This window comes from Taudactylus pleione, unplaced genomic scaffold (genome assembly GCF_031769625.1).
Source record: "Taudactylus pleione unplaced genomic scaffold, aTauple2 ptg000479l, whole genome shotgun sequence".
Lineage (NCBI taxonomy): Eukaryota > Metazoa > Chordata > Amphibia > Anura > Myobatrachidae > Taudactylus > Taudactylus pleione.
This window is the reverse complement of record NW_028284881.1, coordinates 2,091,701-2,112,149: the sequence shown is the minus strand read 5'-3', so window position 1 is coordinate 2,112,149 and position 20,449 is coordinate 2,091,701. Positions and strand designations below refer to the sequence as shown.

The 20,449-nt window shown below is 40.9% G+C and overlaps 1 protein-coding gene across 1 annotated transcript in view; it reads left to right on the top strand.

The window, feature by feature from the left end:
* RHOF (ras homolog family member F, filopodia associated) overlaps positions 1 to 19,732 on the top strand; it is a 61,684-nt gene extending 41,952 nt beyond the window's left edge. Inside the window, exons 3-5 of the mRNA XM_088449158.1 lie at positions 5,623 to 5,732; positions 10,440 to 10,574; positions 14,462 to 19,732. Coding sequence (XP_088305284.1) covers positions 5,623 to 5,732; positions 10,440 to 10,574; positions 14,462 to 14,629 — 413 coding nt within the window. The 3' untranslated portion in view covers positions 14,630 to 19,732. The remainder of the gene's footprint in view (positions 1 to 5,622; positions 5,733 to 10,439; positions 10,575 to 14,461) is intronic.
* Positions 19,733 to 20,449: the final 717 nt, after the last annotated feature.

Genomic DNA, 20,449 nt, shown 5'->3' with positions numbered 1-20,449 from the left:
TAGACACTTAATAATTTTTTGTGATGGAATATGTTTTTTGATACTCTTTGGACCTAATATATAATTATATGCTATTTTGTGTGCTGGTCTTTCTGGTTGTCCATGCCATGGATGGGGCTTGTTTGAATACTATATTATGACTGAGCACCTATTTTTGAATATTATGCTTTGTGTGCGCAATTCTATGTTTGTGTGTGTGTGTTTATATAATTGCGAGGTCTTGCATTGCACAGGTGTTGCTACCTAACACCAGACATTCAGGTGCTCAGTTAGATAAATGGTATTTTGAATCAATTATTTTCACACATGAGAATGTTGTCTCACAAAATATGTGGCTCCAGATGCTTTTAATACATGGTACCCGTGGCGGTTTTTACCCCCCAGTAAAATCCTCCACTCCCCCTGTAATCCCCCCCCAGTCCCACTGCATGTGAATTATCATCCCACCGTTATAGCAGAAGCGCTTCCTATTGGAAACGCTTTCTGCTAATCACAAGTCAGATGGCCGCGGCGAGCACCACCCGAAAAGTGGACACACTCACCGGATCGAAGCCCTGACTGTGATCCCCACAAAGAGAACCGCCGGCAGCATCTCCGCCTGAGAAGTGAACCCGCTGAAACTCTGTACCAGACGGCACATACACACCTGATTGGTGACACACAGACGGCACATACACACCTGATTGGCGACACTGCCGTCCACCGCTGCATGTCTTGCAGCACCACAGGACCAGGTAGAACGCACAGCAGATAAGTGAGACGTCGCTTGCTGCACACTATTAAGGTACTGTTTAAACTTTACTCTACCCTCCTGGTAGCGACCACCATTCGTCCGCCTGGAGAGAATACTTACCACGACACATACACAGAAACTATAAGGCACACAGATGCCCAGCAGCTCTGTGAAGATTCAGTGACATTCTCCTATACTAGAGGAACTGGTTTAAACCACAGACCAGAGATCACCATTGTTCAGTTCTGTATCCACTGTGGAAACTTTTTTACCCCCATTGTTCCTCACACCCTGATATGTTGCTATAAAACAGGGTTGTAACATTGTATACATTGCTTGTCAGTGAACACATATATATGTTGTATAACATTACCCAATAAAGATACTATTCACCTATTCCAGTTCTCATCAGACGTTTAATTACACTCACACATGCCACAGATAGTGGTTGAGCGCAGTAGACTAGCTATACTATTCTCCTATTAGATCAGGGCGACCTCACTACCTGCAGCACTCCCCGCCACACTACCAGCATCCAGTGCGCAGGGTACCCTTCTATTCTCATAAGTGTCATCAATTTCAGTATCCACATCACAAGAATGTTGTAACAGGTAAACGTCCAGGAAAAGCTTGTCGATGGCTTATTTTAGCTTTTGCTTCGGTTCCATATACCATAACAAAGTTTTGAAATCGCAAACCAGTTTTAATTTTGGTTTAAGAGATTTCAGAAGCCTGAGTCTGGGCAATTCCCCGTTCTGCCGACAATATGTCGGACAATCTCTATTCCCCGATTCTGATCCGAAAATGGTGGGAATTGGCGAGTTTGAGATCTATAATATGTTGAATTTCTCTGACTGATTACTGATCATCGATGTTAAGCGATGGGTGTTTGTGATTGGCGTCAGCAGAAATGGGAATCGGACCGTAGATGTATGGCCGCACAGTCTTTTCAGCATGTTTGTCTTTTTTAAAAATTCTGATTTACGTTAGTTTTGTTCAACAAAGCTGAGGAGCCCGTTTTATAAAGGCTAAATCTAGCAGCCACACTTTATATTCCAACGTCTTGTCCTCCACATCTCTGATGAGGGGAAACTCTCTTCAGGACAGCAGTACATGGATCTTTACAGGAATATAAATTTAATACAAGTCATAGGTAACACAAGCAAACATATTGTATACATATTAAATGAACACCGTTAATACACATGTCATTTACACAGATGATACACACAATAAATCTATGGCTAACCTATATATATACACCTGGCTAACAAATGATAATAAATACCCATGCATAGATTTAAAATACAGTAATATATTTTTTTTATTTCTTACATACTCAGGTATGTGCAAAATATACCAAAAAGACTTGCAATTAAAGCAGTTGGTGAACTTTAGCTGCCAGCAGCGCCCCCCTCTGCAGCAGAACAGGGTCTCCTCTCTCTGTCACACATTTCTGTCCAGTTGAAATTATTTAAATTTTCTTCTCTACAAACCCAATTTGTGTGATAGAAACTTATTTTGTAAAGCAAATCTATTTTAGAACAAAGAGGCAAGTTTCCATACTTCCTGTGTTGCAGAAAATGTGTTTAAATGATTTTATACGTTTGAATACAAATGTAAATATATGCCTGATTCTTTTGATGCATCAAAGTATAAATGTAAAGTCTCATAGAGATCCTTGATTTGGTTATTTTCCTGCTACTGTATAGCTGATGTATATGAACAACACAGCAGGTTGTACTGCAGTTCGATTACACGCATGCAGCATACATGTGAACTGGTTGTAGTATAGCATGTGTACTTTGCGTATAGATGAAGGTTTCAGACTAAAGGATGCTTTTTGCATTACATAAAGGCATAATACTCTACTGAAACTAATAATTGCTACATTATATTTTTTGACAAAATAATTTCCTAAATGCTCTTCTATGCAGCTTGTGTTTTTTTAAATGTCATGGCTGGCCTGGCAATTCTAATAGCAAAGAGAAATTACAGCTACAATTACTATAACTGAATTAGTGTTGTCGGCATTCTTCCATGCATTGCCAATTTTTATTCTGCCTTGTCCTTCTGGAATTATCCTGCTGAAAGAGGCCACTACCATCAGGGAATACTGTTGCAATGAAGGGGTGTACTTAGTCTGCAACAATGTTTTTGTAGATGGTAAAAGGCAAAGTAACATGCACATGAATGTCAGTACTTCCCATAGTGCATCCTGGTGCCATCTCGTCCCCAGGTAAACGACTCTCACTCACCTGCCCGTCCATATGATTAAAGAAAATGTGATTCATAAGACCAGGCCACTTTCTTCCATTGCTCCATGATGCAGTTCTGACGCTCTCGTGCCCATTGTAGGTGCTTTCGATGGTAGACCGGGATCAGCATAGGCATACAATCGCACATTCTACATGTGGTGCAGCACTTTATATGGCTAATTTATACATGCACATCAGTTACTGTCATGATGGAGCTTACAGCCTATATACATGTGTGTTTTTTGTGAAATGGGGACACGCAGGTTGGCTCTAGCTTCAGGGCTCCTGTAAAACAATTAGAATAAACCCTGTTTACTTTAGAGTATAGTTGTGCTGAAGCAATGGACTGGGAAAATAAGGAATAACAATGTTGTAAAACTGGTTACAAAATGACCCCAGAACATCATTTTAGTTTTTTTGGAATTTCCTGTTTCTTATTTCTCTCTCCCTCAGGCTTAGGTGGGTTACAAGCACACTCCATTCCAGAAAGCCAGAAGAATATATATATTTATATTTATTCCCTTTTATTTACCCCACTGAAGTACTATTGTCTAGTTTTATTTCTGACCGTTCTGTTTCCTATTGCAGGGGCCTTGTTTGCTAAATAAGATAATAGGGGCAGGAAAAATCCAAGAATCTGCTTAGCTGCCCCCTATAAAATTGTATTACCAGCCCCCCGAGCTACACAGCCTGTGCTGCCTGCCAGTGAGAATGGCAATGTATACTCACCTGCTATTTAAAGAACCAGCTCCCAGACTGGTCAATAACATGTTGGTACAATAAACGTACCCATATCTCTAACTTCAATATATTTTAAATTAACTTAATACATATAAACCCCATTCCCTTGTTTAAAAAATAGGTATTAATATGTGTTTGGGAGGATTCTTCTGACCACTTGTGATGTGGCAGTGTGATATCTGGGGCAAGGAGGGGTGCAGACAGCATACTATAGATCAGGTAGCGTGATGGGATGTAGTCAGCATGACCGACGGTCACGATACCTACAGCGGCTTCCCGACCCAACCCAGCATTATACTTATGTCTAAAGCAGGATGGGGAACCCTTTTTTTCTGCCAAGGGCCATTTGGATATTTATAACATCAGTCAGGGGCCATACAAAATTATCAACTTAGAAATTAGCCTGCTATATTTGGTCAAAAATTTAATTAACTCACCCCATTTGCAGGAGGTCACGCCACTTTTAATAACTGTTATCACACACTGTTATCCAGTGACTGGATAGTAACACTTTTGCAATGTGTACGCTCCCAGCCTGCCTGGCACTGACTGTCCCCTGAATCACAATACACTGAATACAAAGGCAGATGTGCCACCATCACATTTACTTCTGTGGGCTCCGGCAGCCAAGACGAGGGAGAGGTTGTCTGTATGTCGCCGGCAGAGTCTGGAGGGGCAGTCCCTATGGTCGTCTGACAGGCAAGGTGGAAGGGCAGCCCTGGGGTCCTCTCAGTCCAGCACTGATGTAACCAGCCTGGCCCCACTGATGACAGCCCTGTACACAGCCCCAATGCGCTGTCTCTGCTGCCACTGAGGGGGACGCCCGCTGCGCTGTCTCTGCTGCTGCTAAAGGGGACTGCCGCCGAGGGGGAGAAAGCCACAGCCGTCCGGGCCTGATGAAATGATCCTGCGGGACGGAGGTTCCCCATCCCTGGTCTAAAGGAATGTCAGAACTTGTATATCTACAACTGCTGGAGAAATAAGATGTACTGGGACCAACTCCCTGCCACTGCTTTCCCCAGATACTGCATAGCTCAGGCTCCTTCACGGTACCCTCTAACCCTGTAATGTCACACTACAGCCCACCTGCCATCTTCAAAGAGGCCACATCTATACAGTACATTAGTAAGCAAATGCTGCAGGAGGACAGGATGTGATACAAATGTAATGACAAAATAAAACAAGGATACTACGTACCGAGGTTGGACTCTTTGGCAGCATACATAACACCATGGGCCTGGTTCAGAGCCGCACACAAGGCCAATGTCGTATAGTTGTACAATTTTTTGCTACTGTGCGTGAACCTCTAAACTCCTGCGGTGCCTGCGTCACACAGTGGGTACGCACAACGGCGCTATTGTGATCAAGTTGCGCAGTATCGGAAAAGTGCTGGGCGCTGACTGGCAGGTGGCTTAGCGCACACATGGGGATGGTACGTGTTATGGGTGTGATGGTGATATTGGTTGTGTATACAGACACTCAACGCTCACATAGGAAGCCATACACGGACGGATGGCTGTGCAAGTGTCAGTGGTAGCGTCTGGTATTTCATCACCTACGGACACTGACCGCCTGCGTCTGTCCTTGCACAGTCAGACACTCGGATATACACCAGGGAAGGGCATTTGCATAAAGTTGCAGATGGGTCCGCATCTGATTTCAGCTCCTATAAGTGAAGTTACCTAACATGCTGTAAAACCTACAGATAGTTGATGGTATCCTCTCATCCATGCTTCAGATATTCATTAATGATCTTACTGATCTGCACTAAAATGTTGCTGTGTTCATACACATCAAAGGTAAACTGTACACAATTGTGTTTGTATGAGAGAACAGTCATTTCCCATCACATGTATAATATCATGTAATATGTGCCCTCTTCCATCACAGGACAGGAAGATTATGACAGACTGCGTCCTCTTTCTTATCAAGAAGTTCACTTGGTTTTAATCTGCTATGATGTCACAAACCCGACCAGTTTTGACAATGTATTAATAAAGGTAAGATTGCGTTTCTCTTTGTTGCATAGTTAATTTGAGAACACAGCGGGTATTGTGCATCGGCCTCTGCGTGTCACTTATGATGCCTTTCACCTGCAAATAATTATCAATAATTATTTGATGTTTTGTATTTTAAATGTGTACTGTAATAAGTCTTACTGATTGTAACTACACACAGTTCTTTAACCACTTGCCTGACATGGTCGCATCTGATTCGACTAGTCAGAAACACCCTGTGGGCGTCAATCTTCCTATAGCTGCCAGTCTGAGGGACCTCCTGGCCCCCCCAAGGCTCTGCTGATCACTGCTGGGCACAGTGATCAGCCAGCCCGGTATCCCCCCCACCCTCCAGCCGCCGGGACTATGAGCGCCGCTCCCACCCCAATTTGTGATCACCTGGCGGCTGCAGATAGAAGCAACCTGCGGGACATTCCACACCACCCGGCCCTCATCTGTCAAACTACCCGGCGGATGCTTCTCTCTGCAGCCGCCGAGACCTTCAGCGCTGGCCTCCCTCCCCGACCTGTATGTGTGATGTGACCCGGCGGTAGTGATGACCATCGATGTTTTAAAAATATTGATGGTTATTGGCCAATGTCAACCATTGATGTTTTCAAAACATCAATGACCGATGTCAACTACTTTTGCCATCGATGGCAGAAAACCACTGGTTCTCTGCCATTGATGGATGACCTTGATCCATTTTTTTTTTTTACTGCTCCCTGTCTGCTAAGCTCCACCCCCTGGCTTCTATCAGCCCAAGACCCGCCGTACACCCGACTCTGGTGACCATCGAGTGGTGCAAACTATCGTTGGTTAACCATAGTTTGCTTTAAACCATCGATGGTTGGAAAAAAAAAAATAGCCATTGATGGTACAGCCATCGATGGTCATCACTACAGTATACCATAGATATTGCTATTTTTATGGTATACTCTGTTTAAAAAAAAAAATATATATATATATATATATATATATATATATAATTTAAAAAAAAATGTAAACTCAGGTAAACAGTGTCTGACCTCACCTAAGGAGGTGCAATTGCCACAATAACAAGTTTACATGTAGATGCTGTATGTGCTAACAGGGCTATCTCTCAGAAGTTTTTATTTTTAATGGTACACTTGGTAGGATGATAATAAATGCCTTATCAATGCTAAAACTAATAAATATCTGCAGGAAAACAGACAGGGTGTGTATTGTTGAGACTGCAGTAAGGTATGCAGGCTGCCATATGTTACAATGAAGGTAGATCTTTGACCTGGGTTAGTCAAATACCACACATTAACCACACAGCTATGGATGAAGTTTGGAAAATTAATCTATAGGGAATCGTACACAAAAAGGGGTTATCTAGTCGCACCAGAAAAACATTGTACCTCTCAATAAGGGACAATGGGCCTGATTCAGACCCACTCGCAAGCGGCTGTCCGCTCGCAAGTGGGTCGATGTTGTACACTGCGCATGCGCACGACGGCGGGAGCTCCGTCGTGCGCATGCGCCAGACGCGACGAGCGAAGGAAAGTCCTTCGCTCGTTGTGTTTGATCAAAGGGGGCGTGCTGTCGATGTTGATTGACAGCACGCCCCCTTTGGTGGGCGTGCCTCCCTGACGGGGGCGTTCCCAAGGGAACGCCTACCGTCAGAAGCCGGCCCACTGACATCACTAGTGATGTCAGTGGGAGTGATTTTGGCTCTGATAGAGCCAAAATCACTCCGGGGCTTGCGGTTGAAAACCTCAACCGCAGGCTCCGGCTCGCAGTTTCGATGGTCGCGATGGTCACGATGGTGATGGGGGGGGGGGGGGCGTGGCCAGCAAACAGGGGGGGGCCGGCCAGATGACAAGTTTTTGCGGGCGGGACGGGGCCACGCGAGCGCGTCATTTTGACCCCGCTACACACTGCCAATATTACAGGCAGTGTGATGCAGGGGGCGGTGCCAAAATGACGCGAATCGCGTCACCGCCCCCCTTCGCTGCCGTGATTTTTACACGTTATTGCGGTGGGAAAGGAGGGATCCGCGGCAGCCGGGAGACTTGCCTGCCATCCCGGGAGGTCGGGAGCGGCTCCCGACCAAATCGGGAGGGTAGGCAAGTATGCATTGAATAAGCCCAGTTATAGAACACGGGACTCTCTTGCTTGCCTTTATTAGCAAGTAAATACACACACGTTTTATTCCCTGTGATGGGCAATGGTAAATACCAAACATGAACAGTTATTGTGATTTACACCAGATCATTCAGTTCTATTTTTACATAAATAAATAAAGTTGGTAGTTATTAGATAATATTATGTAATTGCTTCTATAATTACAGCAATCACATTACCATGTGTATTTTGATAAGGGATCTGGCATTTATTAGCAAATAAATACGCACATATTTCATTCACTGTGATTGGTAATAATAAATGCCAATCATAAATAATTGCTGTGCTTTACACCAGACCATTCAGTTCTATTTTTTTATACAGATGAATGGAATAGATAGTTATTGAGTGATATTGTTTGATTGCTTTTATAATTACACCAATCACAATATCATGTATGTTTAGTAATAGATCAGGTGTCTCTCCTGTGCTGCTACATCGTATATATCCCACTTATAGAAAGTTTTGTATTAAATTACATCATATTAAATGTGACAGATTTTATTTTCATAGAGATGCTCATGGGAAATAAATATGCAGATTGTTGGTTGTTAAACAATACGAGTCCTAATTTCCCTGCTTTTCATATAGATATTATCAGACCCTCCTGGGTATCTGGAGAAAAGTAGAGCAGAGTTTACAGTTTAATAATGCAGTGGTAGTCTCTGCTTTTGCACACGAATACAAACAAACCCTCTCGGGTATTCTTTAGAGAGCAGTAGAGAAACTACCATATTTCATAGTTAGTGGTGACAGGGTATGCTGCATACCGACGCCGCGTTTCGCTTATGAGCTTTGTCAAGGTAAGCCAAGCCGCTTACCGGAACTGTCTATTTATACCCACGAGTGTGTTATTGGTAAGTGGAATGTCAATCAATCCCCATCCTCCTATCATGTCTCGACGCGTCACCAAGCCCCGCCCTCTCAGGCTTGAGGTGATGTTAGGGCTGGTGACGTAGTGTTCAAGGGATCCTCAATCGCTCTCCTATCTGCATGATGATTGCCAGACTAAAGCAATCAATCTCAGCGAGCGATATTTATTTTCTTATTATAGGAGGAAGATAAGGACTGTCAAAGATTCTATTATTCAAGGTTTCGCAGATGGATTATATTAATTTTAAAGTTGACTTCTGCATATATTCGATTGAGAAACAGTATTAATACTCGAAAATTGGTCACATGACCTTCCTATGGTGCTCAGTATTGAGTCTATTCAGGTTTAGTTAATGGATAAATGATCACACACTATGTACTTCCTAGTAAGACATCTCCAATCTATCCTCTATGGCATGGATCAAGTATATCTTATTACATGGGTTTCAATATAAATGCTAATCAAATAAATCGTTGTGAACTAAAATGTTATTTTGTGATCCATTATACATATATATAATATACAATATATAATATGTAATTATATGTGAGTGTTCTGCATACAAACAAAATGATCATCTTAGAATTATGGTGATAACCATATATTATTCAGTGTTACTGTGTGAAGTGCTAAAATAGTGTAAAGTTATTACATTTAGGTATTTGAAATATAATATAATATAATAAAAATGAAAAATAAAAAATAAATGAAATAAAATAAAAATAATAAAAATGAATATATAAATTATCTACAATACAACAGAAACCAGACAGTTTTCTTTAGAAGGCAATTAATAACTCTGTAATTCTTTTTATTTCAATAAAAAACATTGCTACATTATCTGAACATTTTGGTTTATTCCATAATACAATGTACTGTATCAAAACTTTAATAATGATGAAATGTGGAGCTCCATATAAAAAAATAGGTTGAGCCACAGGTTCTAGCCCAGTTAAGTATGTCTGCCGGAGTAGAACTAGAGCAGTGAGCGGGACAGCACTTTGTGTCAGTCTTGTAATATAATGATTACTTCATTGAGAATGAGAGCTCCGCAGCCACTTCTCTGCAAAGGCAGATGCCTAGCAGCTCATTTGATTGGCCTCCAGGCTGTCTGTCACATGCATGTGTCTGAGTTCCGCCTTGAGGAGTAATTCCCACCCTTTCCCCAGTGACAGATGTAGAAAAAAATGGTAAAGAAAAATCTTTGAGGAAGAGAGAAAAAATGACCACCACCATAGTGGCGACCCTGTCTGGGGCTCCCACAAGATGGCCGCATATAATGAGGGCAAAGCCTGCAGGCTGTGCATGATTCTACTATGAAAATGTAATCAAATAAACTTCTTTAGCATGTTTGACGCCTCATTTATTATCCCAAATGTAAAAGGCCTGGTGTCTGTCAATAACTAAATTTCCCACCAATTATTTTTATTAGGAATTATGTGAAACTACCAAATGTGCGGTCAACATTTTCGAAATGTGTGATTTAGTTTTATGTACAGTGAACTAAAAAAAACTCTGACATTTGTAATAGAGTTGCTGCTGTGGTCTACACACATGGTAGGAAATATGCGTTACACTTACTATATGTTTTTAGTAATTGGGAAATCAGGATTTATTAATGGATGGAAAGGGGCTATTTCATGACACGACATGACATTTACCCCTTGTTATACCTTGTCTTTCAGTGGTATCCTGAAGTGCATCACTTCTGCCAAGGAGTGCCTATAGTGCTGATCGGCTGTAAAACAGATCTGCGCATGGATAAAGAACGCTTGCGCAAACTTAAATCTTCTCAGCTGGAACCAATCACGTACTTCCAGGTACAGTAATTAGAACAGGGAAACTGGTAGTGAATGGTGTATTCTAGACAAGGGGCAGTCCTCGGACTTGGAGAAACACTTTATATCATGGGGTAATGTAGCACTTATAAGGTACTAGCTTTAGAAAGGCCTTATGAAGTGTTTTACCAGACAGGTATTCAGAATGCCATGCTCTTGTACCAGACAGTAAACACGTCAGAGGGCTACGGCTTTGTGAACAGTAATAGCTGAAGTGCTTCCTAGTGATAGGAAAACTAAGGCTTCCCTTCTCTACCATGTGTCAGTAGGAGACTGTCATTCTATTACACAACTATGCCACCAGAACGACACTAGTCAACAATTTACAACATGAACGAAGTAGGGTGATTTTTTTATTTATTTTTTGTTAATTGCCCTGAATTTGGCAGTAAAAAGTTTGCAACACGTGACTTTTTATGTTATAGACTTGTGTTCTTTATTTGGTAAAATCATAAAAAAAATGATTTAATGTAAATTAACTGAATGGCATAAAGCAGGGATAATACTGGAAAAAGTCACATTTGATAACAAAAAGCATGTTTAAGACTCTCTCATAAATAATAAAAAAATCGCCCTAGTTGTACCAGGGAGGAAGCTGACCTTTATTATTGTCTGTGGGATTGTCCGGTAGTTCAAGGTTTCTGGAGGAGGCTAAGACGTGAGGCTGAAACCCACTTGGTCAATTTTGTGCCATTTACTCCTGAGTGGCTGTTCTGGGCATTTTTCTGAAGGGACAGAGGCTTCTTCATTCTTTGACACTTGGGAAAGTTTTATTGCAACTTTGCCAACTTCAACACAAACCCAGATTTATCATAGCATGCGTCTGACCCAGTGGTATGAAACTAAAATTCTTTTGGGTGATCCTCGTATTATATTGCCTGGTGGGTGAGCGCCAGACATTCTTTCTTTCATTTTTAACTTATTATTTTTATTTTATTTTTTTTCATTTGTGTTTTTCATAAATGTTCATATTTAAGTTAGTTTATATGCATTTCTGGCTATATGAACTCTTGTATAACGTAAAGGCCCGTGGACATGTGCTGGAAGGTGTTTATTGTATACTATTCAACACTGCATGTACTGTTTTCCTTTCTTATGCTTGACTTCTATGTTGATATCTTAATTTATTTATGGTGTTTTTGCTTCAATAAATGAAAATGTAAAAATTAAATAATAATAATAAAATCCCCACAAAGTTGGGTGGATATATTTGTAAATATACTACTTTGTTATTTTATGCGCTTATCAAAAACCAGCAATAATCACCCATCATTGCTGGAACCCATCTCCCTCGATACCATTGCTCATCACTCTCGGCTCCCAAATCATTTCCCATGCTAAGCACTCACATCTCCCAAGTTCAAGTTTTCTAGGTCACCCAGCAGGTGCACAGGTATATTCATTACTCGCTGACGCATTTTAAAATATCCACAGGTGGATCTAATTATTTCACTTGTGATTCTGTGAGGAGACCTGGAAAACATGCACTGTATGGGGCTCTGAGGACCGAGTTTGAGGACCTGTGCTGTAACATCATACTAGCAGAAAACACCATAAATAGACTAGGGACATGCAAGGGAGACCAAGCTACAAACATTAGACTTAAATCCTGACTCTTACAACTCCCATAATCCAGGATCTGTGCTTTATAAGCAAATAAAGGTAGTATTAGTTTAAGGAACAGTGTTCTATACAATGAACTATTCTTGTAAAAACATTGCAGGAACATATGAAATGTAATTGTAAAATGTCATATGTATGATTCAGAATTTACTACTCCATTGAAATGCTTTTGTCTGTTTTAAAGTGTGAATGATTCATGTGTGATCAATGGATCGTATTAGTTAAGACAAAGGCCATTATCTTCCGTCTACATGTGTCCTCCCACATCTTTGCTGCAGTCGCGTCAAACAGCCCCTCTCGGAGCGCCAGGTTCCGTGTGACTCTGCTAGCGCCGGGCGTTTCTTTGCCGAAAGTGCGCCTAAGTTGCAAAGTGATGCGGACTCACTAGGAGCCTGTGCTGATTAATATATAATTTGTATATATTTGTGCGACCGAGTCTCTGAATCAGCATATGAAGTACTACGACGCAGCGGCCACAGCTTTTTCCACACAAAGTTCCGTATACAGACTCTGTCGCACACAGATATAGAAGTGTCACATATCAAATTAAGTGCTGGCCGTGATTCTTTTTTTCCGGTGGTGCTAACAGCCTCGCAGCCGGCACTTTAGTCGGAGAACGGCGGTTACCGCAACTTAACATCCACCTTGAGGTGCGGTAACCAGCGTTCTCCAATTTAAGTGGATGAAGTTGGACTTAACAACGCAGTCAATTGAATAGCTTCAGGAACTCCTTCCTGGGGTTATTCATATTGCTCTAAATCCAATCGCCCCCTTAGTTAAAAACATCAGGATTTCAGGTAACCTGAATCACAGCCCTTATGAAACCTGAAGTGTGAGAGAGAGCTCATGTAATAAATATATTTTGTTTCTTAAGGCATAAAGAGAACTAGTTTGCCGGCTGCTGCAACTTCCCCAAAATCTGTGCATGAGAAAAGCAGCCAGCAACTTCCCCTTCACAATAGTCACATTGATGGGAATATGTGTTAACACAATAACCAGTAATAACACCCCTTTTCCTGGGGCATCCTGATGTAGTACAAAGAAAGCCGAGAACTCTGTAGTGTCCCAAGGATAAGATGGGTAGATAATTTTAACCAAATTGATCCACTATTGTAGTATATGTGCTTTGGTGATTTATCAATTTGATTGCTTAAGGTGGAAAACCAGGTCTAATAATGGGCCAGATTGCCACATGTGGGAGATCATTGCACAGGACATTGTGGTCCTTCATATTCAGACACTTGGGGGCATATTCAATTAGGCGCGAGGTTTAGCGAGGCTAAATCCTCACGCCCCTCGCGCCCAATTTCAGAATTCCGCGGGTATGCACGCTCCCGATCCCTGCAGGATTCAATTTAAAAAATAGTGGTTGCGGGGTTTTCATCATTGAAAACCTTGCACCGCCTAAAATTAATTATAAAAAAAAAAAAAAAAAAAACTTACCTGCGCAGGGTTCTCCACAGCTTCCAGTGGCTTCCCCTCTCTTTTCTTACTGGAGCGGGGCTTCTGGGAGTCTAAGGGGAATGTTGGGAGGGGCAAGGGCTGCTGGGAGATGTAGTTCTCCCAGCGCCTATTCCAGGGGGGACCACAGTGAGACTGGGGGGGGGCACACTGACACTGGGACACACGCACACAACACTCATACACATACACACATACATACAGCACACATACTGAAATACTCACAGCTGCTGCAGAGGCCCCGGCTTCCGACGCTGGATGAAGAAGATGCAGAAGGTAAGTAAGGACTAATTAAGCTAATTGGATACTTCCAATTGCTTAATTAGTCCTCAGGGGGGATGCCGCCGGGGTGTCAGAGCAAGTCCCGGTGATTTCTCCTAAAATCAACGATTTTAAGAAAAATCACGCTTGCTCAGGAGTTGCGTAAATAAAAATCTCTCTGCGCATGTTTTAAAACAAAACACGCACCTAATAGAATAGCAAAAAACCCGCACCTGCAGGAAAAGCCTCGCATGTGTGGGCTTTTTGCTATTCTCACAGCCTATTGAATATGCCCCATGGCTTCCATTTACTTGTATAAGAGGTTTATTGATATGGTTGTTTGGTATAAGGATGAACGGCCATATTGTTATGTTTGTTGGTACTGTTAATGTATATTTAGTGGTTTAATTTCTTATAAATATTCATCAGTTATTAGATGTTGTTCTAACAATGTATAAGATAATGTGAACGATCATTCACATTCCAACATGATCTGTAAATGATTACCTGCCCTTACCCTGCAGGGAGAAGCAACATGCAAAACTATACAAGCTGAGGACTACCTTGAATGTTCAGCCAAGTTTCAGGAAAATGTTGACAATGTTTTTAGAGAAGCGACACTGATTGCACTGAATGGTATGAAAAAAGAACAAAAGATGAAAAAGAAAAGCAGGAACTGTCTGCTGCTCTGAGACTTTCCGTATCAGGTGATTTACTCTGGTACATCCTGACACTGCCCTGGACTGTGACTTTTATTGTAAATAGATTTCATTTTAACTATGGAGTATTTTCCAATCCATTCCTCTTCTCCTGTTGAGACACGTATAAAGTTGGCACTCTGCATGCTGACAGCATAATGAAACAGATGCAACCATAGTGTTCAGTAAGCTGTGGATCTATCAAATAGCCATCAACTCCCAACCTGCAAGACAGTCAACGTGCTGTTTTTATCCTGGACCATGTTCCGAAGCCCTTTTTTATGAGAAGCTTCTTAGATTACAAAAAAGCAGTTTCTGAGAGAGTACACCCAAAATGCTGAAGATTATTGGTATAAAATTGCTGGACCACAAGTAGCTATTGGCTCCCAACACAAGTTAAGCCTAGTATACTCTCACCAGGAATGAACTGACCTATCTTGCCCAAGTAGAAGAGGCACATAGCAATACTCCTTATGTCAGCTGGCAGCGTTGGAAGAAAAATTAATTGTAACCATAAGTGTATAACCCACCTACTAATGGAAGGAACAGTTTGTGCTGACAGCGAAAATATTCCTGCGTTTTGATTCCCATCACAAACATATGTACTAACAGAGAGTAGTAAGAGTACATGAAAGGTGTTGGAATATACCACGTCTGCAGCTACCCAGGTTTTATCAAACTACACTGTTCTTCATTTTCTGTTGGATAACTGGCTCATGGTAGTTGTATTGTTTTTTTTTGTATATTCCAGACCGTTTACAATTGTTGGCAATTACTCCTGGCCCATGCCGTTAGGTTGATCTAGCCAAGAACTTTTGTGGAAAGTGTATTTAAAACCGTATTTCACAACAGCAGATTATGCAACCATGACTGATCTTTACCCTCAAACAGAGCATGTTCTACAGATTCCCTTGCAGGAACATAGGTGTATAAGGGATGTACAAATACCCCTTGTTAACTAGTAGGGTGGGGGCACTTGTGTACAAATTTGTATTCCTGGTAGTACTATTAGGGTCATGGTGATACAAAACGCAAGGTCCTTTAATGTACTCCCATGTTAAAACACTCCCCATGACAATCTGTGGAATAGTGTAACCAATCCAGCTGTACTATGCACAAAAGATGCACTTTTTGGGGAAGTTATAAAATGTGGGGAAGACTATAAAGCAGAAAGCTGACTATGGTACTAAGAAGAGATAGAATCATATTTATTGGAAATGGGCTTTTTTTTTTTTTTTTAAATTAAATGAGTTAGGGGCCTATTAATAAGTGTGGCAGTCCTATGATTATCAACAGTCCATCTCACAATGGACTTTTTAATTTTTTTTTTTTATTTTACAAAAATGTTCCCCCTATGTACTAAAGGTGACTTGCATAGACAGCAGAAGTGATAACCACTGTCCCTGTGAGTTACATCCCTGGCATTTTTGAGGAGTCTTTTTCATATTTATGAAAGACTCTTCTGGAGGAATCTGACACTGTGCATGTGCACCATGTCAGCCACCGGAGAGGGATTGGAAACATAGACGACACCCACTGCAGCGCATGGCGTGAAAGGGGATGTGGCCTCATACCTGCAAGATCATGCCCCCTGATGTGCCATCTTTGAGGTGTGACTCCATGTCATGTCCCTCCTGCTGGGCGCTGCAGGGAAGCTCCCAGCACAGGATGTTATTGCTACAGCCCTGCTCCGTGACACCAAACCTCTCCGGCGCCAATGCTTCAATAGGCATAAAAGGTTTATGCCAGCTTAGGATAATGTAAACCAGCAGGGCAGAACTCTGAAAAGCTTAGTTTTTTGGCGTTTGGTACATGGGAATCAGATTGTAGTCCCTATTGATAATTTGGACTGTGATCTGCAGTGCTAATTAGTCGTCTGCTGGAGATTTATGTATAGTCTCCTGCATTAGGTATTAGTACTTTGCACAAATTGTATCAGTGCTGTTTCTGCATAATTTTATGGGGAAAAAAAACTCCCTGATAAATAGGTCCCTTAATCCCTAGATTAGGAGTATATGAAATGTCACATGTACAGTGCAAAAAGAATACGTTCTACATACCTTACAATTAGGTGAATGTGTCATATAGAACTGCAGTGAAACACTGATCCAGGACAAATCCTTTACAATAAAAAAAATGATAATTTTTTCCTAATACAAAACTTGATTAAAAAGAGAAAACATGCATGTCCCCACAAATAGATGTTTTGCTCTGTTGGAATCAAAGGATAGTTGCATATGTGGTCCTTCCTCTAGGTAGGCAGAAGTAGCAGTATGTGTGTGTATTGTCTCAGTGTATCATATTTTGACTCTTGCTAGTAACTCACATTTTATTGGAACTGAAGTAGCAGCCCACCAGGCCTGTGCGGTTTTCACATTGCTCCTAATGGATTGTGGATGGGGGGAGCACCCAGGACCAATGAGCGACAGTCAAGATTATATCCACTCAAATGTTAAGACAGTTATTTACATGGGAAATTTGCATTCTTGTTTACCTGACCTTTAAAACAATATATAGGATCTTAAATCTGTGGTCTATAAAACAAAGCAGATGGACATGCTCTCCTCCACTGTTAAATTGACCGCAGCACTTAAAGTAATACAGTGGCATGTAGGGAAGGGGGAAAAAAAAAAAGACACTGCCTTAAGTTCATCTAAATTTCAAAAATAAACTTTTTAAAATTAATATTTTTAAGAGCTGTTTATTAATATGTCATCATCAACTAAATGGATTCTATGTAGTCAGCTTTTGTTGTCTGGCAGCTGTTATAATGTTCAAATTTCATGGTGCAAGCGCTTTAAATTGTAGGCGTTGGGAAAACTAACTTACATTTGATATAAAGTCAGGTAGGTACAAAGTCTGCAGCGGCAAAATTGCTGCATAATACATTGATCAAAGTGGATATGGGACAGTTGGACAAAATATGGCAGCATGTACTAAAGACATTTTTCATGCGTAAGCAGAACTATTTCTATATTTATGGACATACAGGAGTCTATTCAGCATTGATTTTTTTACATGAAAAATACGGGAACTATGATTTCTGTATTTTTTATGTAAATCCCCTATTCAACAATGGGGATGGAGAAGATAACACAATTATCTTCTCCATTTATTCCCATCACGCTGAATACTGCACTGTAGGGATCAGCCATTGATCTCTACAGTGCTTTAACACTTTTTGCTATTCAGCAAAGCAAAAAGAGTTGAATCACTCAAATATTTCCTTTATATAATGTCATTTCAGAATGGCGTTATGTGAAGAAAATACTTAAATAGCCTGAAAATTGCAGGGACAGAGGGAAGTTTTTCCCATAAGTCCCTGTAGCATCTTGTAAGCCCGCCCAGTCTCCGTTCCTGCTTCCCGATGATCGGCGGCAGGCAAGTCACTCTAGAGCCTGTTAAACCTGACGAAATTTATACTAGCCTGTATACATGTATATTTATGTGTGATTCTATTTAACATTTGTATATAAATGTTAAGTATAAAAGCACAAATATACATGTACACTGGCTAGTATAAAGCCTGTATACAAATGCCAATCAATTTCGGGAGGCTGGAGCTGTACTTACCCCATTAGCGGTCACCGCAAGCAGGGACTGAGACGGTTCCCGAGCGCATGACTGAGCATGTGCAGAGGAACAAACAGAAGGGATTGTTTTAAGAATCACGAAAACAATCCCTTCTGTGACATCGCAGGGACAGCGTGTTACCGGAACCGATGTCCCTGCTCAAAATATGGAAGCTATGCAGCAATATTTTATCATAATTGATAAAATCTCGTGACTATGTTGCCCGATAATATTCTGGGCAACATCGTCACTCTTGCTGAATAGACCCCGCAGTATTGTTCAGTTCATTATCCTCTACAGCACAGGTTCTTAAACTCTGTCCTCAGGACCCCCAAACAGTGCATGTTTTCCAGGTCTCCTCACAGAATCACAAGTAAAATAATTAACGCCACCTGTGGATATTTTTAAATTTGTCAGTGAGCAATGAATACACCTGTGCACCTGCTGGGTGACTTGTGTGGGGTCCTGAGAACAGAGTTTGAGAACCACTGCTCTACAGCAACATTCTTATTTGTCAGTGTTAAAATGAGATTTCCAGACTCCCATAGGTTTTCAGCTTCTCCTCCTATAAGCAGAACATAAGTTAAGGGATTCTCTGCAGCTTAGAGTACAATGTAATTCATTATTCTTATAGTATATCACACTTTAAAGTGTTAGTGTTTGTTAAAATAATTTTATATTCTTGATCAGAGGTATAGATGATAAGTTTTAGGAATGTGTAATAATAATGGGGCAGAACAGTTGGAGTAATAGTTAGCATTACTGCCTCACACCACTGAGGTCTATACGGCCTATACACGATACGGTTTTTTTTTTTTTCTTTTGCATGATTCCAATCAATAGTGCACAGTGAGTTTTTGGTCATTTACGATGCGCGTCCCCGCCGCTGGATCGTAGATCTTACTGCAAAACCGTAAGATTGCGATCTATCTTGCACATTGTGATACATATGGGGATCATATCGATCAATCGTACACCACTTGACCACATCGTATGTAGAATTTCAAGGGCAATCGCACTAATTATCTTACCAACTGAAAATTGCACCATGCATGGGCTGCTTTAGGTACATGTTGGGAATCAAACCCAACTGTGTGGAGTTTGTATATTCTCCCAGTGCTTGCATGGGTTTCCTCCAGGTACCTCAGTTTACTCCCACAATTCAAATATATTCTGGTAGGTCAATTGGCTCCTGACAAAAATAAACCCTGGTGTGTATACATGTGGTAGAGAATATAGATTGTAAGCTCCATTGGGACAGGGACTGATGTGAATGGCCAAATATTCTCTGTAAAAGCTCTGCTAATAATAAATGTCCATCTATATGTGCCCTAAGCAGGTGATGTGTTAGGAGGTGTTGATGTAGATGTTTAATTACACTGGGGAACAATCAATCTGTTGCCAGAGATTTAAGAGTCTGTTTTCCTAAATGTTGTACTCCTGATCATGAATATGCCATGCTTAGTTTTCAATTGGCTCTAGTTTTTGAGATATGCATTTATCTTTAAAATTTGAGAAATTAAATTAAACAATGTTAAAGAATAGTTAAAGATTTTTTGATTTGATTTCTAAAATGTTATGTATGTAATTATCCTTTGTCTTTTTATAAGTGTAAGGAAGCTATGAGAACCGTTTTTTTGTAGGGTTTTCTTTTGTAGTCTTGTTGCGGGCAGTCCCTCTGCAGACTCCAATATTAAATCGGCCATAATGTAAGGATCCCACCTTCCTTGATATCTTTCTTCCATTACCTGATATCCTGGTGGAACTGTTCACCCTGTTCTTTGCTTAAATCTCCTAGATTGGACAGGAAGTGATCTAATGGCTGTACAAAAAATGTACTTTAATACTCATGTTGGCACCTACTTTCTCAAAACATTTTAGCATGTTGTGGACTAATTCATGATAGTTGTCTGCCTTGTGATTGCCTAAAAAATTTTGAACGATAGACAAATAACTCAGCCATGCTTCAGATTCGGTTTCAGGCATAGATGTGGTCAAATTTGGATCTTTCACCAGTTTCCGTATCTGTGGGCCGTCAAAAATTCCTGCCTTTCATTCTTCAACGGTGTATACACACGTAATGATTTTTTTAGAACGATTTAACTATAACTACGTTATCATTCAGTTTCTGAGTTATAACGATGAACGATTATCGTTCATGCGCGTTCCCGTTTGTAGTTCATTCTGACTGACCAACTGAACGATTTTCATTAAGGGAAGTTACAAAAATCGTTTGTAGTT